This window comes from Phyllobates terribilis, unplaced genomic scaffold (genome assembly GCF_046119375.1).
Source record: "Phyllobates terribilis strain yellow unplaced genomic scaffold, ASM4611937v1 Scaffold_1__5_contigs__length_1240528914, whole genome shotgun sequence".
Classification (NCBI taxonomy): Eukaryota; Metazoa; Chordata; class Amphibia; order Anura; family Dendrobatidae; genus Phyllobates; species Phyllobates terribilis.
The window spans coordinates 336459516-336485806 of record NW_027362761.1 but is presented as its reverse complement, the minus strand read 5'-3'; the positions used below and the strand labels follow the sequence as shown (position 1 = coordinate 336485806).

The window sequence follows — 26291 nt, the reverse complement described above, 5'->3', positions numbered from 1 at the left end:
ATAATTTAGTAAGATAAATGACACCTTCCTCAATTGAATTACCTTCTTGTTGCTGTCAAACTCTCTGTACTCTTTCATAAAAAAAAAAATCTGGAATAAAATCAGTGAAAAGAAAGTAGAAGAGGGGTATGAAGCTGCAGCTCCTCATCCAGCATTACATTGCAATAATATGAGATGTTGCAGCTGATGAGTTCTCTCACTGGCACATAAAACAGCACTTACATCATACCAGAAAAAGCCTGCCCACCCAAAAAGAGAGAAAATTAACATTTACAGAACACAAAAAAACTAAAGGAATATACCCAAAACATGTTGCTTACCCTTATTCTGACAGCACTACACCTAAGTTTTTACCCCCAGCAGAGTAACTACTTTATGTTGTCCATACACCCTTTAAGATACATAGACTAATGGGGCAACTTTGTATATCTCCATGTGATCTGTTTTTTTTTTCATAGTACTTTTGAGAAACTTACTAGTGATCTTTTGCTATTTAATCTGAGAGCAGCATGTTGTAGCGGCTGAGACCCCGATTCCCGCTATGTGTCACTTACTAGGCTGTGTGTATTTGTCTCAATAAAATCTTTATTTTATCCGCAGGAGAATATCAGTAGAGGACTATTTGTTTTGTGTGATGTAGTCCTTTAGCTTTGTCTAGCACCACCCCCACCAATGAATGGCAGCTTTCTGCCTATGCACAGTGTACACAGAAAGCTATCAATCGGTGGTGTGGGCGGGGTTATACAGAGCTCAGCATTCAGACCACTGCTAGATCTGTAAGAGCACTGCTAGAAAAAACAGTGATTGTATGAAAACTACACCAGGCGGACCTGTAATTGGCACATTGCTGGAATCAGAGTCTCTGCCCATACATCATGCTACTCTCAGATGATATTGCAAAAATCTGGTGACATATTCCCATTAAAACACTGAAGCTTGGTGTTACACAGTATACAACTTACAATAATGTTTTCGTTTGTTGGTAATGTGAAGCACAATATTTCACAATATTTCTCTTTGGGTTAATACAGTGTGACCTATAATTGGCCACTGTCTCTAATGTTTCTCTGATGGCTCTGCAGATCTGATGTAGATGCAGGCACTTCCCTCATAATAATGCTTCTGACAGATTCTGCCAACCATCCTATTAGCTACAATGTAATGGATAAAGGTCAGGCTGCGCTTAGGAAGGGAACTCGCCCATTATTACAGGAGTGTCCTGAAAAGTGTTGTACTGGCAGCAGTATGAGAAAATGTATTATAATGCAAATCCACAAGCGCAGCAATTCTTCCTTTCCTAATGCTCTGAAGGGCTGACTGCAGAATTTACAAGGCTGGTGTGCTTTATATTAAACAGAGTTAGCAAAATTGAAAAGATCTATACTTACAAGAAGAGTGTGCTGCGGGGTTTCCTAAGGTTAGAGAAAAATCTGTACAAAATGGTTTAAGTGGAAAGAGGGTAAGAAATCACCCGAGTCCTGCAGTATGTTAGACTGAATAAGCCCAAACCATAAAACGCACTTCTAGTCTGAAAATGACACATTGATCCAACAGACATTACGTATGGCCCAAATAATGACTAGAAATACTGTAATATTTCCTTGGCTCAAACTTATCTTTTTTAGCCATACTGCTGGCTACATCATGCATACCTCCCAACTTTTGAAGACGAGAAAGAGGGATAGATCATGCAGCACGAGTAGAAATTTTGGCCATCCCTCGGACCACACCCCAATCCACGCCTATTTATCATTTCATTTTCCCCTGGCAGGAGGAGTTGTCAGAGGGGCGCTGGTAATGAGGGGCATTCAACAGAGGGGCATCATCCCCATTCCTGGTATGCATGGCCCCCTCATCCCAATCCTGGTATGCATGGCCCCCTCATCCCCAATCCTGGTATGCATGGCCCCCTCATCCCCAATTCTGGTATGCATGGACCGTTCAGACCCAATCCTGGTATGCATGTCCCCCTCAGACCCAATCCTGGTATGCATGGCCCCTTCATAACCAATCCTGATATTCATTGCCCCTTCATAACCAATCCTGATATGCATGGCCCCCCTATCCTGATATGCATGGCCCAGCATTACTGCAAGCATGAAAAAAATAAACACTTCTACTAATATTCCTTTCTCCCCTCTGTTCCAGCGCTGCGTCTTGTCTGTCAGTAGCTGGTCTCAGCATCTGAACAGTGCTTGACATCACTGCCATGCGCCCTCAGACGCCAAGGTGAGCTGCGGGGATATTCACTCCTCTCCACGCCAGGGCTATGGGCGTGGAGAGGAGTGAATAGTCATTTTCCTTAATAGCGCGCCCTGTCAGCATGGCCACAGCTCCTGCTGCAGCTCCGCGATCCTCTGCGCCCGCTACTAAAGAGAATGAATATTCACTCATCTCCACGCCCATGGGAGTGGAGAAGAGTGAATATTCATTCTCTCTAATAGCGGGCACACAGGATCGCTGAGCCTGTGCGCTGATGCTGACAGTGCGCGCTATTAAGGAGAATGGCTATTCACTCCTCTCCACTCCCATGGGCGTGGAGAAGAGTGAATATTAATTGTCTTTAGCAACGGGCACACGTGGTAGCTGCAGCTGCAGGCTACTACATGTGCCCGCTGCTCCACCTCCGCAACCCCCACCACCCTCCACAGCCAGGAGAATAGCAGAGCCGTGATGGGACGCAGGACTGAGCCCTCAAAGCGGGACAGTCTTGCCAAAAACTGGACGGTTGGGAGCTATGCATCATGCAGCGACTTCATGACATCCTGGTTCTTAGTAAGCACAAGCAGTGCCCTGGAGTCTGGGCAAAAAGGAGAAGACTGCCATGGTCCAGCGTCAATCTTTTTGCTTAAAGAGGATTTCCGTAACAATTTTTTTTACTATGGGCTTAAGAACTAACATGCAGGTATTTGCTAACTACCTGCCTGTTCTACCCGGCGCCTGCTCAGAGCGGTCATGGACCTCTCCTGCTGACAATTCTGCTGCTCCAAAAGAGCAGCTCTTCCGGGATGCTGTCGATGATGCGTGACTGCTGTCGTCATGCTGATTGACATCCAGCTTCCCGCAGTTAGGCAGTGGGGAGCTAGCTGATAATAAGCATGATATCAGCAGTCAAGCCCCAGAGTGGAAGAAAAGCCACTGCTCTGTCGACGTGACATCAGCAGAAGCCACAGAATTGCCAGCAGGAACAGTCTGTGACTGCTCTGAGACGGCAGAGATTGGCGGTGGGCAGAACAGGCTGGTTGTTAACAGCTACTTGCCTCTTAATTCTTAGACCCATAGTAAAAAAATAAAAAAGTCCTGGAAAACCCCTTCAACTCTGTAAGCATGCACTTCTCCACAACAGTTCTGACCAATTACAGCAAAGAACACATATACATAGTGTATTTTTATTATAGTTTTTTAGAACTGTTCTTCTTACTATGTATAAAAAAGGCTTTTCTTTTGATCACTTATGAGCTTTTGCCTTAGATCGTCTCTTTAAAGATTTCAGCATGTTGAAGGAAGGTTTCACTAAAGAAAACTCATTTTATGCATTATTTTTTCAAATCTGAAAAGCTGGCAGAGGAAGAGGAAGCACTCAAACAGAAATAATCACTTAGGATAGGTGCACACAGCGCCTTGAGATATGTGCACATGGGGTATTATAGACGCCGGCATACCCACATAGTTTTTCACATAGAAGATGCTTCAGGAAACCGCCGGTTGTGTTCTTCCTGAAGTGGCTTCCTTCTAGTCTTTTCTGCAGTGGCTTTGCCACTTTTTTTATTTTACATAAAAATAGAATAGTCCTATCACTTCTTTTAGCCACTTTATAGCTTTTGAAGCCTGAAGCGGTTAAAAAAAAGTTACAAGCGCCTGACATTGTTTTGACATTGCAGTGCGTAATTGTTTTTTACGTATTCTTTACTGATTTTTCAGGCAGATTTCAGGCCTGAAAATACACCTTGTGCACATACCATTAGACTTTTTTACCTTTTTTTAATACCACACAAAATTTTTGTTTTTAAAAAGTCTGCGATATTCTAAAGGGTATGTGCACACTGAATTTTTGAGGATTTCAAAACCACGAGTCTGTAGAGCAGTGACGCCACTGAGAAGAGGAGTGGAACAGTGCTGGATCCCGGAGAAGGTGGCGGTAAGAGAGTATATTAACGCATACACTACACTACTTACACATATACACAGATTTAGTAACCAAAGAATCTTATTAGAAATGCTTCTTTAAAGGGATTGTCCGGACTTTTAGAAAAGTAACCCAGTTTTCCGATGTGGCTGTCTGTCACGTGAGTAAAAACAGTAATTTTTGCTTCCTGCTCTTGTGAGGTCTCATGATGACATCTGTCACTTGTGATATGCCATACAGAGAGTTTAGCTACAGAGAATGTACTGCATGGTCCCCGCTGTGCTCTGCAACCTCAAACCGTGTATCATTCACGCAAAGGAGCTTGCCCTGTTCTCTAGCGCAGACAAAAAAGCTAGAAGAAGAAAGCTGGCCCAGAAACAGAGGAAGGATCATGTAAGGCAGGAAGGGAAATGGCTCAGCATGAAGCTCGGAGAACAGACAAGCCCCGCACTTGGAGAACAGCAATTTCAACAAATGCAAATGTTGGCAAAGTGAATATCATTAATAACTGATTTTTGCAAGAAACAAGGTCAGATCCGCTTGGATAGATTATGGAAACATAGTTTCAAATTTACACTTTTTATAAGGGGATCTTGGAAAACCCCTTTGAGCTAAGACAGGTCTAAAATGCACAGTTGCCGACTATTTGCATTTAATTCCCTTCTGAAAATATATGATTTTTTTTGGAAGCAAGAATAAAATGTTACATAGTTTGTGTAGTGCTGCTTACAAGCTTTGGTTACACTATATAATTTTTTTTTTACCAATGCTGGATTGGAAGTGAGCAGAGAACGTGTCTAGGAACTTAAGGAAGTTGTTCCCTTTCAATTAAATTTATCCCATGGCTATGAAAAAAACAAACAATCCGTGCTGAATTCACCTTCCTTGGGTCCACTGGTGAGTCTCTGCTGCTCTTCCCCATGTCTGGCATTGGCTGCGGAGCTGACATCACAGCCAATCAGTGAGCGCAGTGACTCTGAACCGGGCATTCTGCTTACACCGGAACGCCCCGCTAGACCTCCATCATGTCTGGCACGCTATCAAGGTGACCTCCTAGGCCAATGCCAGACACCAGGAACAGTGGCAAAGACTCCCTGGAGGACTTGGTGAATGTGAGTACAGCACGATTCATTTTTAATAGTAGGCTGCAAACAGGAGAGAAATCTAATTGAAAGGGAACAGCCCCATTAACTTCTATTGGAGTTCTTCATTGAAGGAAATGTTTTAACCACTACTACATAATATTTTTTTTTATTTCAGTATTGTACTTCGTATTAATATTCAACATGAGTTATCATATATACTTTATCCTGACATCACTTTATTTTAAAAATATTAATATTTTTAAACATGTTAATGTCACATTTCCACTGGGAACCGCTTCTGCAAGGTCTGCTTCTATCACTAGATGCTGCCATATTTATTCTGCAGGCAGTGCTGGTGATGGAAAGAAATGTCAGGACCATAAGCTCTGAGACTAGGGTGGCTGGGGTATGTAGTGCCATCCAGTCTGGCAGCATGGTTGTGTATGAATAGAGAGTGCTCAGGAGCAGAGCCTGCCCCATTCCAGGCAGATGATGACTGTCATTCAGCCATCATCTGCCTCTAACAGCTGTTAACCAGTCAAATGATGCCGTCATTCTCTGACAGCGGCATTTATAGAGAGTGTCTCGAAGGTTCTAACTGCTCATCGGCATTCGCATGACCCAAACGTGAGGTGCCGATCGGTTTACATGACAGTCGAGGTCTGCTGAAGGTCCCCGTGTTTGTCATGATGGTACCCCTGTGAACACCAGCTTCTGACTTGTGTTCAAAGAAGTAATGTGGGTTATACACAGCGATACTGTGGTATTGCTGTATATAATACAAGTAATTGGATAACAGGTTCAAGTCCCCAAGTGGACTAATAAATACAGTAAAAAGTGGAAAAAAGGTTTTAAATAATAGTCTGATATATCAAAATATAAAATTAATTAACCCGAACAGTAAACGCTGTAAAGAGAAAACAAATCAAAACACCAGAATTGGGTTTTTTTTGGTCGCCAGAGCTCCTCAAAAAATGCAATAAGAAGCAATCTAAACATCATAACCACCCCAAAATAGTATCAATAAAGATAACAGGATGCCCTGCAAAAACAGGCTCTCACATAACTGCATCAACTACAAAATGAAAATGTTACAGGTCTCGGAAAATGGCAATACAATCAATTTTTTTTTTTACGAATTTCAGAATTGTTTTCCGCCAGTTAAATAAAAAAACAAAACAATAACTATGCAAGCTTGTTACAGACATAATTATACTGACCTGGAGAATCAGATTGCCTGTTAATTTTTTACTGCACAATGACCACAATTAAAAGAAAATTCAAAAAAACCTATGCGGACTTGCATTTTTTCCCCAATTTCACCTTATTTGGAATTTTTTTTCTCATTTTCCAGTACATGATATGACACTATGAATGGAGTCCTTCAAAAGTACAACTTGTCCTACAAAAAAAACAAACCCCTGTACAGCTATGTGGGTCGACATATAAAAAAAAAAAAGTTATGGATCTTAATAGAAGTGGCGGGGGGAATAAATTGCGAAAATTAAAAATTGACCGGTCCTTAAGGGGCTAAAAGGTGAAGGCTGAGGTTTCCTATGAGGCACACCAGACAGAATGGTTAGAGCCAAGTCTATCGAAGGTAGCCCTTTTTGATCTAACGGCCTCGGACAGACATTATAGTTGATAATTTTCTACGTGAGCCTGGTGAGTGATATAGCGCCCCCTAAACACTTCTTCCCTTTGGGTATCATTCAAAAAGTCATGACAAAGTGCTTGCACTTCCTTTTATAAGAATGTTTTTCTGTCTCTGTGTGTCCAGGAGCCCACTCTCGGGTGCCATGTCTACATACATGGAAGTTATTTTCTTTGGATTTTGGGGTTGTGCACCTAGTTTGATGCAAGGCTTGTGAGTCTCTTATCTGCAGTCCTTCACAGGGCTGTGGAGTCAGTGTCCATTTTGTTGGAGTTGGAGTCAGTATAAAATGGACAGACTCCGACTGCTAAAATAAATAATAAATTGGTACAGTAGTTCAATGCAGGATGCGCTGAAAATGTTTTCATAAGAATTTGGGAAAGTTGTGAAATGTCCTATAAATGTCTGTTTTATTCCTGATCTAAGGATCTCAGCTTTTAGTTAAGATAAATCTGTGCTGCACTTTATGTACATGCTCAGTAATGAGGCGGAGTCGTGGAGTCGGAGTCGGAAGTCAGAGAAATTGAGGAGTCGGAGTCGGTCGTTTGGCTTACCGACTCCACAGCCCTGGTTCTTCATTTATTGATATGTCGATGCCAACAATCAAATGCTGCTGCCAAATATTTGGGTTCTGAATGATGGAACATGATGATGAAACATGGTACACATAATATACTGTAGAAAAATATTGTAGGCTGATGAGCATGTATACACCAGAAGCTACATTATGTGCTACATGTAAAATTTATGTGTGTATAGATGTCTTCCGTGACGTCGTTCAGGATAAATATAGGCCCATTCTCTAGCATAGGAGATCTTTCATTTCAGATAAAACGTCACTGGATAAATGGATTTGAAACTTGCAATAGCAGAATGGCAACCAGGGAAGTAGGATCATATTCCTCCAGCCAGAAATAGAACATAAATTGGACCGAGGAACAAGTTCAGAGATTCTAGAACTGTATGACAAGTATGAGTCATTTTACAGGAGCCACCGACACTAGCAGAAAATCAGCAATGGAGGGAAAAGATGGCTCTGTAACAATATGTTATGTCAATTAAAGAATATAGATTGTTAACTATTTGTTCCCCAGGCAAAAACGCAACCAATAGAGTGCAACTAATGTTCAGTCATCAGCAGCAGATTGGTTACGGTGCTCTGCGGCATTTAGCGGCGTTCTATATGAGCACATTGCTCGGCAGATGATACTAAATTTGGACTTGATTATGTAAATAAATACAGGAAATATTCTGTACAGAAATGGATTACAGTGCAACGTCAACATGTTCCCGAAATATAAATGAAAATGCCGAAATAACGTCTCCCCAACTCCCACTCCAACACGCCGGAGCGTAACTAGTAAAAGTGAACCCTTGGCAGGGAATGCACGCAGATACATTCTCATTATCTAAGACAGATTGATGTGGGTGGCTCCATATGCATTACCCACTTGTTCAGTTTATGGAGAGCAATGAGTTTACAGACCCGTCTGAATGGCATGGTGCCTTTTTTTAACACTTAATAATCCTCAAAAATTTAGGAAGGGGTATATTACATGTATTCAGTATTTCACCGCTGGAAGACTAATCATCATTATTTTTCTAACTTGTTTCTGGATTCAATTGTATTGAAATGATCCTGTTTTTATTCCAGTTTATGCTGTTGGGGTTTCGTTCGTCATTAAACCAATTACAGTACACAGCTTATATCTCCTGCTTGTTAGATTTTACCCCATTTACCCCATATATTATATGAAAACATCTCACTTTGTCCCTATTGCTCAAGTGAATGATTACATACTGGGGCAGCATGGTGGCTCAGTGGTTAGAAATCTAGTTTCTATGTTCTCCCACACTCCAAAGACATACAATTTAGATTATGAGCCCCGAGGGGAATGATGACCAGGGCAGCCAACCGTCCAGAAATTCCAGGACTGTCCGTAAAAATCAGGCACTTTTTTTTCTCTGCCCATAAAATAATTTAAGGCGTCTGTGATATTTTTGAAGCTGAAGCTTATACAAACTATTTTGACTGTAATGATCATCATTTTACAGTAAATGCAGCTAATGTCTTCATATCAGCATTATGGGCAGTAGACATGGATCACTTATAATTATAATGATTTATTATGGTTTTTCAATCTGTCCATAAAAAATAATATCAGTCACCTAGCCAAATCAGTTCTCATACTTTGCACTGACGAGACCCAATAGCCCGAAACACCGTGTCTGCAAATTGAGATTCTGATTTGGCTATTATTCGAAGTCATATTGCAAGACTCATTAAAGGGTCGATTGTGTTATGATCTGCAACAAGTACTAAGGAAAGATAGGGGAAAGCTGTCCCTACAGTAAGACTAAGCTGAATCCCTACGATGTAGCGGGCTGACTGTTCCTAGCGAACAGACCCGCCTTAGTCCTCGGCTAGTCTGAACGAAGACCTATAGCATAAGGGGAGGGGTCCCTAAAAGAACTAAGGACTGGGACAAAAATGAGACACCTCCTAAACAGAGAAGTTGTTGCAGAACACAAAAATAAACTGACAAAAAGGTACTAGAGGTCCCAGAAGGACCAAGCGAACTGACAGAGAAAGGCACCGAAGCACCTGGCTAGAGAAACAGTCAAACACTCAAGTCCAGCACAGCCAAAAGGGCGGAGCTGGAATATAAAGGCAGATGGTCACGTGACCGCAAAACACAAGATGGAAAAAACAAACAGGAGGGTTCTAACAGTACCCCCTCTTTTATGAGGATCCTCCGGATCCTCCAGGCCCAGGCCTATCCAGAAACCTCTTGTGGAAAGCTTTAACAATCCTAGAAGCAGAGACATCATCCGTTACCCAGGAGTTGTCTTCGGGACTGAAACCCTTCCAGGAGACAAGATACTGTAATCTCCCTCTATGCCATCTAGAATTCAAGATACGAGAAATTTCATATTCGCCGTCTTCCACCACAGGAGGAACTGTGACAGTGGCGTCCCTATCTGATACATAAGCCTTTTTCAACAAGGAAACATGAAACACAGGATTAATCTTCCAGGAAGTAGGGATATCCAACCTAACAGCAGACGGCTTAACAACCTGAAGCACTTTAAATGGACCCACAAACTTAGGACCCAGTTTTTTAGAGGGAATCCTGAACCGCAGGGTCTTTGAGGACAACCAAACCATGTCACCCACAGTAAACAAAACCTCCTTACGTTTCCTGTCAAAATACTTCTTGGACTTCTTGTTAGCCTCTTGAAGGTTGCAACGTACATTAGTCCAAACTCTCTCCAAATCACCGGAAAAATTCTCCTCCTCCGGCACCGCCTACCACAATTTGGAGAACGAACCAAAAGACGGATGTCTCCCTGTACAACAAAAAAAAGGAGAACACCCAGCAGAGGAGGATGTATGATTGTTAAGAGCAAATTCTGCGAGAGGCAGAAACTCAGACTACACATCTTGATTGTCCGCCACAAAACAACGCAAAAACTGTTCAACATCCTGGTTCTTTCTTTCAGTTTGTCCATTAGACTCAGGATGATAACCAGACGAAAATGACAAATGGACTCCCAACCTGTCACATAAAGCACGCCAAAAGCGAGCCACAAACTGAGGTCCTCTATCAGAAACAATATCCGTGGGAACGCCATGGAGCTTGACAATCTCCTTAACAAACGCCTTAGCAAGTGTCTAGGCGCAGGGCAACTTAATGAATGGAACCAAATAACACACCTTACTAAAACGGTCCACGACCACCCAGATGACAGTAAAACCCTCGGACACAGGAAGATCAGTAATAAAATCCATTGTGAGATGCGTCCAAGGTGCACTAGGAACCTCCAGAGGGCAAAGCAACCCCGCAGCAGGAGTATGTGACGCCTTTGACCTAGCACACACAGTACATTGACGCACCCACTTGATGACTTCCTTCGGTCATCCAGGCCACCAAAAACTGCAACTGATAAGTCTCTTAGTCTCCGAAATTCCTGGATGACCTGCCAACCGAGACTCATGACACTCCACAAGCAAATCTCTCAGCGAACCTCCGGTCTCTTTCCTGAGAGCGGAGTGACATCGCCCCAACCTCCATCGGTTCTCCGCCGTCAGAGCAGATTTTCTGGGGACTAGGACCTGACATTACAGGAGTCTTTACCTCATTCACCCTGGACCTCAGTCTCCTGTCCACACGAACAGCTAACTGCATGGCATCCTTCAGAGTCTCAGGTGCGGCGAATGCAATTAGAAGATCCTTAACCCTTTCACTCAGACCAGCAAGAAATAAACATTTCAGCGCAGGATCATTCCATTTGACTTCTGAAGCCCATCTCCTGAAGTGTGTGCAATAATTTTCAAAATCACCTGACCCCTGATTCAAACGCCTGCGTTCTGCCTCAGCAGATGAGATTCCATCAGGATCGTCATATAATAGCCCGATAGCAGAAAAAAATTCTTCTACAGACCTTAAACACGGATCATTAGGTTGGAGAGAAAAGGCCCACCCCTGTGGTTCATTGCGCAAAAGTGACATAATAAAACCAATGCGCTGTGATTCATTCCCAGAGGACCTTGGTCTCAAACAAAAATATAACAAACAAGCATTTTTAAAGGAAAAAAAATCTTGCTGTTTACCATAAAAAACATCAGGCAGTCCTACCTTGGGTTCCACAAAATGCACTCCAGAACAGGTACTCACGTGTTGCTGTAGCTCGGCCACCTCCAGAGACAATCCCTGCAAGCGTTGAGCCAAATCCTGGACGGAAACCATACTGATCCCCGAATTTCTTTCCTTTTAGTTTTTTTAGGCTGGACTTACTGTTATGATCTGCAACAAGTACTTAGGAAATATAGGGGAAAGCTGTCCCTACAGTAAGACTAAGCTGAATCCCTACGATGTAGCGGGCTGACTGTTCCTAGCGAACAGACCCGCCTTAGTCCTCGGCTAGTCTGAACGAAGACCTATAGCATAAGGGGAGGGGTCCCTAAAAGAACTAAGGACTGGGACAAAAATGGGACACCTCCTAAACAGAGAAGTTGTTGCAGAACACAAAAAGGCAAACTGACAAAAAGGTACTAGAGGTCCCAGAAGGACCAAGCGAACTGACAGAGAAAGGCACCGAAGCACCTGGCTAGAGAAACAGTCAAACACTGAAGTCCAGCACAGCCAAAAGGGCGGAGCTGGAATATAAAGGCAGATGGTCACGTGACCGCAAAACACAAGATGGAAAAAACAAACAGGAGGGTTCTAACAGATTGTGACTTGTAGGACTGCTACTTCCAATAGGTGGAGCTATAGAGTTCAAGGCCTCTCCATCTCTGAAGAGCAAATTTTCATATTAAATTTCCCAGAAGAGCATTGCACAGTGAATAAGCCTTCTTACCTTGGCATGCCAGAACCGGTATGCCACTCTCCAGAATGAGAAACATTACCCCTTAGACCTCAATCCAGCGTCTCACCTAGCCAAATAAGATCTCATACTTTGCACTGACGAGGGACAATACCCCAAAACACTGTCTGCAAAAAGGATAACAGCCAAATCAGAATCTCAAAGTCATATTGCAAGACTCGTTAAAGGGATGATTGTGACTTATAGGATTGCTACTTTCAATAAGTGGCGCTAAAGAGTTCAAGTCCTCTCCATCTCTGAAGAGGCAATTTGCATATAATGATTTTTTAATAAGTTGTCCAGAAAAAAATAAAAAGTCAAGTTGACAATCCTGATGATGATGATGTCTGCAAACCGCTGTGGAATTAATATAACTATATAAGTGAGTAAAATAAATAAAAAATAAATAGAATGATCTGAAAAAAGTTTAGTTGGAAGGGTGGTAATGTAAATGAATGCCAAACAAAACAGGAAAACTTTCTGATGTTAGGTATTAGGAGACCCTAGATCGGGGGTGGGGAACCTTTTTTCAGCCAGGGGCAATTTCGATATTTCTAGCCTCATTTGGGGGCTGTACAAAATTATCAACTTGAAATTTATTCTGCTACATTTGGTAAAACATTTAATTAACTAACCCCTAACATCATGCCTGGAACTGCTTCTCTTTCGTGCGATGTATGATGTTTGGTGGTAATGATGATGTTGCTACTCGCAACTGCTTTTTCAGATTTCCGTCGGTCTTGAGAGCAGTCGACTCTTTGCAATGAAGTTTGAAAAGAACTTGCAGCAGTAAGTTCTGAACACAGATGCATATGACACTGCGTGGAAATTCATTGCTGCCGTTACATTTTTAGAACTCAAGCAGTGGGAGATCTGCAGTATATACATCACAAAGGAGACCCCGAGACTATTCTATATACATCACTTAGGAGACACTGGGGCTGCAGCATATTCATCACATAAGAGATGCTGTTGCTGCAGCATATACCTCACATAGCAGACACTGGGGCTGCAGCATATACATTACACAAGAGATGCCAGGACTGCTGCATATACATCGCATAGAATACACTGGGGTTGGGGCATATACATCACAGAAGACGCTGGGGCATATACATCACATGAGACGCTGGGGCACATACATCACAGGAAAAGCTAAGGCATATACATCACAGGAGACGCTGGGCATATACATTAAAGGAGTCGCTGGGGTCATATATATCACAGGAGGAGTGAGGGCATTTACATCACAGGAGGTGCTAGGGCAAATACATCACATGAGACACTGGGGGCATATACATCACAGGAGTTGGGGTTGCCCTTCAGTAGTGAATGCTGTGTACGCAAGCTTGCAGTGTCAGGAGCAATTAAAGGGTCGGTGGCTAGTGTTTTGCTGGCCACTCGCCCCAGCACTGCGATCCCCAGCCCAAGCACTGTGGTCCCCGGGAATCCGCAGTGCCGAGGTTCCCCACCCCTACCTTAGATAATAAAAAATGCCTTTAAAAGCAAAATGGCACTAACATAGTTAATGGACAAAAAGAAGCCTTGCAAGACTACAGTGGATAGACAAACTGATGTTCCATGATTTACACATTCATGTAAGACTAAACTTATGTCTGCATAGTTGTTATATGATATAAAAGAATGATGAGATGTGAGCCCTGAGAGAGAGAGTGACATGGTTTACTCCTGTTTGTAAAATAATTGGTCACATTTTTCCTATGATATGAAGCAAAGAGGCAGAGTTGTATTGGCAGAAGGTTGGATTTCATACGTCACTTTACTTTTCATAAATAGTTTTCGTTTATCTGCTCCAATATATCTATTTTGTGAAACTAATAAAACAAATAGAAACATTGAAAGTTCGTTAAAACCTGTCTCAATAGTTAACAGTATTAAACTACAGCACGCTGCTATAGTGATTCTGAACCAATTTCTAACCATGCCCCTGATTAAAGCCTCAGTCTTACTATTTTGCAGAAAGAGAATTTATAAAACTGTCTGTAAGCATACCGACTCTGCCTTGGCTGATTTGTTTTAGTGATAGCTCGGCCAAGTGAAACATCATTCAAGGCAGAATGGGCATGACTATCAGTAATCAGGGCATGGCGGTTTTAGAAGTTCTCTTTTCTACCTAGTAGCAAAAACGAATGGTCTTGTTAGTGAAGACTGCATTGCTATTCTTAGTTTAGAAAAAGTAGAAACCTGATAAACCCATCAAAAGGCAATAGAATCAGCTCTATGTACGATCCCACGATCATAACAAAATATATTTTCCTGCTGCGTAAATTTGAGATTGTGTGTTGAGCTTGGGAGGGGGGGGGGGGGTCTTTGCATCTATGGATACATTGAGATGCAGCTGAAAACTCTAGAGATTATGGGAGTATTGCAGAAGAACATGTTACATATAGGATGGTAACACCAGTACCCCCAATCCTTATTATCTTATTACTGATTCAGAATCTAATAACTCACCCACTTTTTCTTTTCCTTGTCCCTTCTTGGTGTTTCAGCTTTGGTTTCAGTGTGCAAATCCTCCTGGAGAGTAACAGCATGATCATTGCTCTTCTCCTAGAACAGAATGTCAGGACTGTTAGATCCCACAAAGACATCATGACACAATATACCAGGTTCTATATATGTCAAAATCTAAAAAAAAATGGAATAAAAGATTCTTCTGCTACTTGCATGCAATGTAAGAGACACAAATGGAATAGTGAAGTGTAGAACAACTGACAGTATAGTGTTACCCAGTAAATACCAAAATAACCAACATCAATAAATGCAGAAACATTAAAGTATCATTCTGACCCATGAGTACAACCAGTGTCATATCAGTGTCATATTCTGCTGTGTCAGTCGTTCTGTTGTCTCCAGATGGCATAGATCCGTACATTCCCAGATCCTAAGACTAATTATCTCCATATCATAGTGAAGATAATTCCTCGGTGACTGGTGATTCATTCAGTCTTCCACATAACAGTAACCTTATGCTACTTTTAATCTTTACTCCCACCAGCTCACTAACTGACAATTACCAACGTTGTCTGCGATCTCCAGAAGTTCTATACTGGAACCATCTTAGCATTAAAATTAAAAACCTACCTTCTTGGCTTCCTCTGTATGATAGGTACCTTGTCCCATTTACTGTTGAGAACAATAAAAATCTAGGACATCAGTGATGGATAGAGGAGTAGAGCTGGAGAAGACATTACTGCTGATTCTTGATAATGACTTAAGAAAAAATCCACTGAACTTAACCTCCTTGGAAAACTGACAGTCCTCCAGATTGGTCCCATTTTGGTATGAGAAGCCGAGGAATATTGGTTCAGATGGTGGTCATTATTGACAACCTCATGAAGACTCCAGGCAGAATGAGAAGTCACTTTGTCTCAGGTTCACTGTTAAAGTTTGATAGTTAAAGGGTAAAAAAATAAGAGATCTTCTGCATGCTCTATTGGAAGAAGCATATTTTGTCCTCAATTAAAGCGCGTCTCCTTCCACAGAATTAGGAGGTCACATCTCTCAAGGAAACAAGTATCCCCCTCACAAACGGCACCTTTAGCAAAGTGTCTGTAACTGTCAAGAATCCCAGACATGAAGTATGAAGGATTGAAAGCACTGAAGTCAGAGCACCTCCAAATGTGGCACTCAGGAGCCGGTGAGACATGTAGTGATGCTGGAGCTGGTCCTTCTCTTGCCATCAGCTGCAGCATCTAGCATTCTTTCTCACACATTTTCATTTCAATAAGGAAGAATCAATACTAGATAAAGACTCTGTTTAATCCCAGAGGCATAGAAGAGTGTGTGATATCTCTTTTCCAGTTCCAACAATAGCGTGAAGAGCAGATGGATGAGCCATGGACTCTGTATGCGTGGTCACTGAGAAATAGGCTGAGCAAGGGTCTGTTCTCTGCATATACCTGATGAGCCAAGTGTGCAGCATCAATGAACCAAGCTTGCTGATGCTTGTGGATGTGGGTGGGAGCACACTTACTAATAACCATCTGCAGGTCTTATTCAGTGCATGGTGCACTGTCATCACAGTAGGAGGAAGCCTGAGAGTTGTGTGTTCTCATTTACTCATAATAAGGAGGAGACATAGTATCACGACGGATAGGGAAACATCTATACATTACAAGCACATTCAGCATCACGACATTTCCTGAAATGCACTGGTTTTCCCCGAAATATTTTTATAAATCTTAAATCAGTAATATGATTATAGAAAATATTTGAGTGCAAACTTACAGACCCAAACAACCCATATTTTTCTCTAATATTGAATTATGATTTATCAGATTAACGAAGCTAAAAGTCAGCATACAACTCTGGTAACACATACACATCGTATTACAGCAGATGCAAAGGAAACTCTGGCATATAACTTCAATATAGTAATATTAAAAGAAAAATTATATAAGGGGGAAGAATGTGGTTTATGGGAAGGGAGGGCACAAGAGCAAATAAATGTGTGTCATATTACAAACCCTTCTATCAGCTCTCCTGATAATTGAGTGTGTCAGTAATCACACTCATGTCTGCTGTGCTCAGGCAACTTCTAGGGGCAAGCACTCATCTGCGTAAATAAAATCGCTCCCATGTTGTTTCTGAAAAGTAGGATGAGTGTCATGAGAGTACAATGCGATTTTTATCAAGTAGCATCCGTATGACATCCGTATGCAATGCGTTTTTAACATCAGCTTTTACATACAATAATTCTCTATGTCATTTTAAGCTAGTTTTTTAGCTAATAAAACAATCTTAGGCTATGTGCCCACGATGCAGAAATGCTCCAGATTTTTCCTGAGCGTTTCTGCATATCCCTGGCAGAAAAAAAGGCATGCGGATTGTACATGTATTTTCCTGCCAGGGACAAGCAGATGTGAAGTGTTCTTCACATGCATTTCCGCATGCGGGTTGACAAGCGCTCGCGCGACTCATCACATGACTAAATTACGTCACCGCAGGTCCTTTTAGTCCACCGCGAGCGGCCAACAAGCCAGGACGGATCGCTATGGAGATCGGGGGCCATCAGAAGGTAAGTATAATGTATATTTTTTATTTTATTCTTTTTTTTAAAGGTACTATGGTACCCGGGTCTGGAGGAGAGTCTCCTCTTCTCCAAACCCGGGTACCATGCGCACATTGAATCCGCATGATATCCGCATGTGCAGATGCAGTGATGCGGATGTCATGCGGTCCAATGCAAGTCAATGGCGGCGAAAATGCCGCGATTCTGCAAAATAATTGGTAGTGCTGCGGATTTTTCCGCAATGATAATCCGCAGCGGAAATTTCCGCAGCATGTGCATAGCACATGCGGATTATCATTGGGGAACATAGCAGACCTTCTACCAAACGTTTTTTAAGCATTTCTGCAGCGGAATTGCTGCTGCGGAAACGCTTAAAAAACACATAGTGGGCACACAGCCTTAAAGGGAATTTGCCACCACATTTGACCTATCTAAACTATTACTATGGGCATACAGGTTATAGATTGCTGAGGAGAGTGATCCCTGTATGTCTCATATCAGATGCCTTGTTGTTGAGAAATCTTCTTTTATCACTTATGTAAATGACCTCTTCCAGGCTATGGGGAGGACGCTGCCTGGAAGATAACTCTGCCTCCAGAGCTTATTTTACTTGAAGGGGGAGTTACCAGTGTGATGTGTGATGGCCGCTCTCTGCTCTCCTGATCTCACTGTTTAGCTGTGTGTGATTATAACTGACACATCTGCAGCTTCCTCTCAGCTTCCATCTCACAGGAAGACAGGGCTGCAATACAGCGGGGCTGAGAGAGAAGCAAAAAATGTGTTTGCAAGAAGACAAATTTCATTTCTCCTGTTCTGTGTTACTTGTCTCACTCTGGTAACTCCCCCTTCATGTACAGTCAGCTCTGTAGGTGGAGTTATCTTCTAGACAATGTCCTCCCCAGAGCCTGGATAAGGCAATTTATATAAAGTGATGAAAGATGATTTTTCAACAACAAGGCATCTGATATGAGGCATACAAGTAGGAATATTTTTTTAGCATTCTTTAGCCTGTATGCCCATATTAATAGTTTAGATAGCTCAAATGTGTGTTTTATTTATTTTGACTACACGGTTAGTAATGGGGGTGTCTGACAGATACCTCTCCATTATTAATCCCTGGGCTTGATGTCAGCGGACATTGCACAGCTGACATCAACCCCAAAAACATTACCCCGCTTGCCAACGCACCAGGGCAAACGGGAACAGCCAAGACTAAGGTCCAGAATTGGCGCATCTAATGGATGCGCCATTTCTGGGGTGGCTGAAGGCTTGTGTTATTAGTCTGGAAGGGGGCCATTATCCATATCCCCTTCCCAGCCTATTAATATCTGCCCGCAGCTGTCTGCTTAGCCTTTGCTGGTTATTAAAATTAGGTGGGACCCCCAAGTCATTTTTTTGGGGGTCTCTCCTTTTTAATAATTAGTAAAGGCTAAGCAGAGAGCTGTCCGCTGACATTAGCCTGGGAAGCTCCATGTTTATTCCCCCTTCTCAGACTATTAAAACCATCTCTCAGCTTTCCCTCAGCTGGTTAATAAAAATAAGGGGGACTACACACCATTTTTTTATTTTATTTATTTCATTATTAGCTAAATACATTAAGTACAGTAAGCTACACACGCACTGCACTAATTATATATCTCACTGACAACTTTCTGTCTATTCTCTTCTAATGGATCACTGTGAATTTACTGTACTTGGCTGATGAAATGTCGGGTTTCCCTTGAGATGGTTGTGTAAAAATCGGACAGCATGCGTGTGCTGTGCAATTTTTTTTCTCGCCCCCATCGACTTAAATTGATTAGTCTGATATACATGGCCACTCAAAGCATGCTGTGTTTTTTTTGCTCAGTCCGATCCAAGCTGAGAAAAAAAATTGCAGATGAACATTGAATCAGTGAATAACATTAGTCAGAGTGCAATATGATTTTTTATTGGATTGCACTCGTCCGATCTATACAAAGATGAGTATGAATCATATTAGTCATTATGTCTCACACATAGTAACCGGCTTGCCCTGGATTACTCATGTGTGAGATGTAATGAGACCCTCCTCTGATCTCAGTGAAGAAGGGTTACAAGTTGAGCAGAGCAAACAGAAGTGTAATTACTGACACATCTCTGGACAGTCAGTACAGCAGAGGTGACAGTGCTATGAGAGGAGAGGTGATAAAAGGGTTTGTTGTAATGGGGCACAGCAAAACTCAGCTGCACTTCCCCTCCCCCACACTGACTCATGCAAGAGGTTAGAGCAGGAGATTAGGACTGTCTGTCATACATCTCACATATTGAGAAATCTGCTCTATGCTATAGTGGGTGCACGTTCTTCCTTTGAATGTTGCTACCTGCTTATGATTATTTCAGCAACAGGTGAAGAAGTACACCCACTTGGACTTAAAAAAAAAAAAAAATTAACTCATTAGGTGCCAAATACTTTGATTGCTAATATCTCTGCAATGGAGAGGCAAAATTCAAAGAAAAAAATTATTTAGCTCTGAAGCCACTATTACATCGTGTGTCCAGTTGAACATTTGGTGAAAGGTCCTATTTAAAGAGAATCTGCTCACTGTGATAAAAGCCCCCCAAAATTAGTATAATGTGTCTATAGCTGAAAAGGCACAGATACCAACAATGTAATTCTCTCAGAACTCACTCTTATCGGCAGTAAGCCCGCAGTCTGAGCTCTGCCTTGTCATGTATCCCGTTGACTCAAGTCCGCAGGTCAAAGAAAGAGTATAGAAGACTTGTATATCCTTTATACAAAATACAACCTGTTTTAACAATTACTGCAAAGAGTGGAAGTGAGTTTAGAGATCAGAATTATATATATTTATATATGCACTTGTAACATGGATGTGATTAAGCAATATATGTTACATCAAGATGTAGTAATTACATGACTCAAAAATGCAATTCTGTCATTTCGATTTTCATACCCTATTACAGAGTATGGGAATAAAAATTTTATATTTTGATAGACTTCACTTTTACAGCAGCGGCAATACTAAATATATTTACGGTTTTATTTTTTCTCTCTATTTTTAATGGAGGATAAGAGAGTTGATTTTTTTATATTTTTTGTATTATTAAAAACTTTTTTTTATTTTTTAGGTTATTCTTTTTTAGTCCACATAGAGCAGGGTTCCCCAACTCCAGCCCTCAAGGCCCACCAACAGGTCATGTTTTCAGGATTTCCTTAGTATTGCCCAGGTGATAACTGCAGTACCTGCACAGGCAATAATTCCATCACCTTTGCAATACTAAGGAAATCCTGAAAACATGACCTGTTGGTGGGTCTTCAGGACTGGAGTTAGGGAACCCTGACATAGAAGAGTTGAATCTGTGATTGTCTAATCGCTTACACTCTATATTGCAATACCAGATTGCAGTATATAGTGTAAATTGCGATCTCCATTTAAGTGCCTCTGTCAGAGATTGACACTTACATCTAAATGGTTAACAGCAGGGATCGAAGCTAAGTTAAGCTTCTGAGATCACTTGCAGACCCCAGTGCTGATGCACAGGTACGTCATTTTGTGCTAAAGGGTAAAAGACAAAAATAAAAATGTACTAAAGAAGTACCAATGTCCAGTCGTTCCTTTTAATTCAAGATTGAACTCTATATGGTGCACTTGAAGATGTGTCAAAGTGGGTTTTCCTGGCGCATGATCAATAGTTGTCTAGGACACATCAGCAGTAAAAGATGTTACTTTTGCAAATCTATTTCTATCTGCTCAAAGATGTTGTAAAACAATCACCAGATCATAACCTGAATTCAGTGCTGGAAGATGTTTATATGCTTTACTTGCCCCTATGCCAAGCTTTTTTGAGGTAGGAATAGGATGCGTGGTTATACCATGGTCATTAGGTTGGAAATCACAGTGCTAAACACATTGGAAAATAAATCGGATACAGTCATTGCCAGCGTCCTATATATTTAGATGAGTTCACTGGAGCTTACATAAATGGAAGCTGTTTGCAGTTTGTGTTTCTGGCTGATGCATTTTCCCATACAGAACATAATAAATGGATAGAATGAAGACCGTATTTAAGATGTTGTCAAGAAGCACTGTTTGGGATTTTGATAATTGCCTTTGGAATGGAAATTCACTATTGCATTAAGCATCTTACCCCATTTATCATTATAGAATGACTGCTTTTTGTGAAAGGGAAAATATTGACTCACTATTCATCAGTCATCACAATATCGGTACAATACAAATGCATTCATACCTAAAGACTGTCTGCTTCTCAATACAAACTAACCTTATCATTACAGTGGCTATCCAGAACGTAAGTTTTTTTTCCTAGAGGGTTAAGAACCTACCAGCAGGTAGTTGCTAATTACCTGTCTGTTCTGCCCTCTAAAGATCTCTTTTGGCTCAGGTGGAGATTGGCCAGCTTATTTTGACCTCTCATCAACAGAGCAGTGCCTTCTCTTCCACTCTGCTCTTTTGATGGGGCATCACTGCCGACGTAATTCTGATTGACAGCTGGCACCCAGCTGCCTAACTCTAAAGAGCTAGTTGTCAATCAGCATGACATCTACAGCAACGCCCCATTAACAGAGCAGAATGGAAGAGAATGCACTGCTCTGCCGACTTGACGTTACCCGAAGAAGAAGAATCGCTGGCTGGAGCGGTCCGTGACTGCTCTGAACCAGGACAGAGTTCACAGTGAAAAAGCAAAATCTCACTTTTTGCACTAACCCATCACTGCTGTGTACTTTACTAAGCTGTTATTGAACGGTAACCGCTTTGATGATGTTACTGTTTAGTAACATCTTAAAAAAGTAGCACTGCAGGGTTAGTGCAAAGAGTGAGATGTCACAATTTCACTGTGAGAAGGGTAGTGGAGGGTTGGGTAGTGGAGGGTTGGAGGAAGGAGTAGTGGAGGGTTGGAGGGAGGAGTAGTGGAGGGTTGGAGGGAGGAGTAGTGGCGGGTTGGAGGGAAGGGTAGTGGAGGGTTAGAGGAAGGAGTAGTAGAGGGTTGGAGGGAGGGGTAGTGGAGGGTTGGAGGGAGGAGTAGTGGAGGGTTGGAGGGAGGAGTAGTGGAGGGTTGGAGGGAGGGGTAGTGGCGGGTTGGAGGGAAGAGTAGTTGAGGGTTAGGGGAAGGAGTAGTAGAGGGTTGGAGGGAGGAGTAGTGGAGGGTTGGAGGGAGGAGTAGTGGAGGGTTGAAGGGATGGGTAGGGTAGTGGAGGGTTGGAGGGAGGAGTAGTGGAGGGTTGGAGGGAGGAGTAGTGGCGGGTTGGAGGGAAGGGTAGTGGAGGGTTAGAGGAAGGAGTAGTAGAGGGTTGGAGGGAGGGGTAGTGGAGGGTTGGAGGGAGGAGTAGTAGAGGGTTGGAGGGAGGAGTAGTGGAGGGTTGGAGGGAGGGGTAGTGGCGGGTTGGAGGGAAGAGTAGTTGAGGGTTAGGGGAAGGAGTAGTAGAGGGTTGGAGGGAGGAGTAGTGGAGGGTTGGAGGGAGGAGTAGTGGAGGGTTGAAGGGATGGGTAGGGTAGTGGAGGGTTGGAGGGAGTAGTGGAGGGGTGGAGGGAGGGGTAGTGGAGGGTTAGAGGAAGGAGTAGTGGAGGGTTGGAGGGAGGGGTAGTGGAGAGTTGGAGGGAGGGGTAGTGGAGAGTTGGAGGGAGGGGTAGTGGAGGGTTGAAGGGAGGAGTAGTGGAGGGTTGGAGGGAGGAGTAGCGGAGGGTTGGAGGGAGGAGTAGTGGAGGGTTGGAGTGAGGAGTAGTGGAGAGTTGAAGGGAGGAGTAGTGGAGGGTTGGAGGGAGGAGTAGTGGAGGGTTGGAGGAGTAGTGGAGGGTTGGAGGAAGGGATCCTGCTCTGCATGCCAGGATCCCACAACCTGGAAATTCAGGCCCAACTTTTTCTGGAAAGTCATGCCATTTCGGGGGGCATTATTGTTACTTATGAATGGTTTTGACAACTTATATTTAGACAAATCATCAATGCAGGGCTGCTATCTCTTTTACTAAATAAAAAGAGCAATCCCATATTAGTGATAGGCTTTCAATAAGCAAATTTCCAAAAGGAATTTGCTTGAGTACAGTGGCAAATCAGGAGTTTATAAGTGTATAATAACCTTAATATGTCACCATATATGTCACAGATTTTAAATGGATAAAGTCCGCTCACAACACTGGAGATCCTTCAAGTGGAGTCTGGGACACTTCGCACGGATATGGGCTCGGCAAGCTTGCAAGGAAGGAAGGCAGAAGAAAAAAATATCCAGCATAGCAAATCAATCCCAAAAAATGATATATAAAACTTAACATTTATTCCACTATATAAAATCTCCATAGAGGTCCAAAAACAAAGAAGGTAGACACGGAGTAGATCACAGAAAGAAAAAGACAGACATGTTTTGGCAAAATGCCTTACTCATGGTCTGAACACTGATCCTAACTGACCTCCATATCTTTAAGAAGATGTAACTTTTTAATTAAAATGGGGTGGAGAAAGAATGAGCAGTGTGGAAGGAAAAGAAAAAAAATTGGAAAAAGACCTTGACCAGCAGAAACCGTGAAATTAAAATAAGAAAAATAAAAATATGTACAAATATTAGCAAGCACAAGGTAATAATTAGCACACAAATTTACTACCATTATAGCATGTGGAAACAAATACAGTAAGTCAAAGAAACAATCAATATTGAAGAATAAGATCCTGACTAGTATTAAGTCCATGTGGCACTCACATTTCCAAGGTACAAATCCTTTTGGACTCTCTGTTCAAAATTTTTCTCCTTTAGTCACCCCCTCTCGGAGGTCTATACACTTGATCTATTTCTGCAAATTTTAAACCTATAAGATCACCTTTATGGACATTAGCAAAATGCCTGGATACGGCGGAGGGAGAGGTTGCTGACGGGTTAGCCGCACCCGATAAATGGCGTCTAATTCGCGTTTTAAGAGGAGCCGTTGTACAGCCTGTATATTGGAGATGACAGATTGTACATTCAACTACATACGTGCTGTTACAAATGATATAATCTTGTTGGTTGGCATATATTTTATATTTTTCTTATTTTAATCTCCCTGTTTCAGTTGTTAAAGGTCTTCTTACTTTTTTTTTCTTTTCCTTCCACACTGCTCATTCTTTCTCCACCCCATTTTAATTAAAAGGTTACACCTTCTTAGATATATGGAGGTCAGTTAGGATCAGTGTTCAGACCACGAGTAAGGCATTTTGCCGAAACATGTCGGTCTTCTTCTGTGATTTCCTCCATGTCTACCTTCTTTGTTTTTGAACCTCTATGGCGATTTTATATAATGGAATAAATGTTAAGTTTTATATATATATTTTTTGCAATTTTTGGGATTGATTTACTACACTGGATTATTTTTTTTCTTCTCCCTTCCTTCCTTATGAGAACAGATGTTCCCAACATGTGAGGTAAAGGGTTCAAAACAACTTGGTAAAAAGGTCTCCTACAGTCGTGGCAAAAAGTTTTGAGATTGACACAAATTTTGGCGTTCACAAAGTTTGGTGCTTCGGTGTTTTTAGATCTTTTCTATGATGTTTCTATGGTTACTAATGTACAATTATAAGCATTACATAAGTTCTAAAACGTTATTGATAAATGCATCAAGTTTATGCAAAGACTCAATATTTAGAATTTTCACCCTAAATCTTCATGACTTCTGTAATTCACCCTGGCACACTGGATATGTTCTTCTGGGCCAAATCCAGAGTGATAGCAACACATTCTTGCCTAATGATTACACAGAGTTTATCAGAATTTCTGTGTTTTTGCTTTGTCCACCCACTTTTTGAAGGTTGACCACAGGTTCTCAATATCATTGAGATCTGGGGAGTTTCATGTTTTGCTCACCAAGCTACTTAGTTATCACTTTTGCCTTGTGACATGGTGCTCCATCATGCTGGAAAAAGCATTGTTCATCACCAGATTGCTCCTGGGTCGTTGGGAGATGTTGCTTTTGAAAGATATTTAGATACCATTCTTTATTCATGGTAGTGTTCTTAGAAAAAATAGTAAATGAGCCCACTCCCTTGGTTGAAAACCAACCCTAAGCATGAATGGTCTGAGAATGGTTTACCCTTGGCATGACACAAGATTCATGGTGGCACTCACATTTTCTGCTCCAGATAATCATTCTTCCAGATATCTCAAATAGTTTGAAGGTGGATTCATCAAAGAAAATAACTTTACCCCAGTTCACTGCATTCCAATCCCTGTACTTCCAGCAGAATATCAGTCTGTACTTGATGTTTTTCTTGAAGTGAAGTGGCTTCCTTGCTGCCCTTTTAGAATATGGTCAAACTTCGAAAGCCTTTCCATCAATGTGCATGCAGATGCACTTACATCTGCCTGCTATCATTCCTGTGCAAGTTTTCCACTGGTGTTGAACCAATCCCATAGCTGACTTGTGTTTAGGAGATGGTCCTGGCACTTGCTGGACTTTCTTGGGTGCCCTGGCAATTGAATCTCTTTCTTTGAACTTCCTGAGGATCTGATAAATGGTTGATTTAGAGGCAATGGCTTTGCCTGTAAAGCCCTTTTGATGCAATGCAATGATGACTGCACATGTTTCTCTGGAGATAACCATTGTAAACAGAAGAAGACAATTATTTCAAGCACCATCCTTCGAAATAAACCTACCTGCTTTAATAGTTCAAATCAGCATGACAGAGTGAAATCAAAAGCCTGGTCATCGTTAACACTTTCTGCCGAGCTAACGAGAAGATCGCTGAAATGATGCTTAATAGGTCAATTGATGGCAGATTTGAAAATTTGTTTTTGAGATTAATTTAATTTTCATGACTAGGAATGACTTTACGATTCTTTTCAATTCATTTGATCACTCTTTGACTGAAAATCTAGATTTAAAGATTTAATGCAAATTGACACAATACATACTGTAGCTGCAAACTTTATGAAAACTAAATTCATGTCAGTCTCAAAACTGTACATTTTTCTAGAATTAGTATTAACAGGCTGACAGAACATGATCAGGCACTACTGACCAAGATTATTGGTCAGCTCAAACAAAAAGAGACAAAGTTGTA

The 26291-nt window shown here is 41.8% G+C and overlaps 1 protein-coding gene across 22 annotated transcripts in view; it reads right to left on the bottom strand.

The window, feature by feature from the left end:
• RIMBP2 (RIMS binding protein 2) overlaps positions 1–26291 on the bottom strand; it is a 711286-nt gene that overhangs the window by 629365 nt on the left and 55630 nt on the right. For 4 of the 22 annotated variants that reach the window (XM_073676109.1, XM_073676114.1, XM_073676110.1 and 1 more), the window contains exons 1-2: positions 15341–15878; positions 14711–14806 (exon numbers count right to left, since the gene is read on the bottom strand). In XM_073676109.1, coding sequence (XP_073532210.1) covers positions 14711–14806; positions 15341–15379 — 135 coding nt within the window. In that variant the 5' untranslated portion in view covers positions 15380–15878. Of the gene's footprint in view, positions 1–14710; positions 14807–15340; positions 15880–26291 lie in introns of those variants that run through there. The other 18 variants (XM_073676120.1, XM_073676122.1, XM_073676133.1 and 15 more) reach the window with 10 other exon arrangements.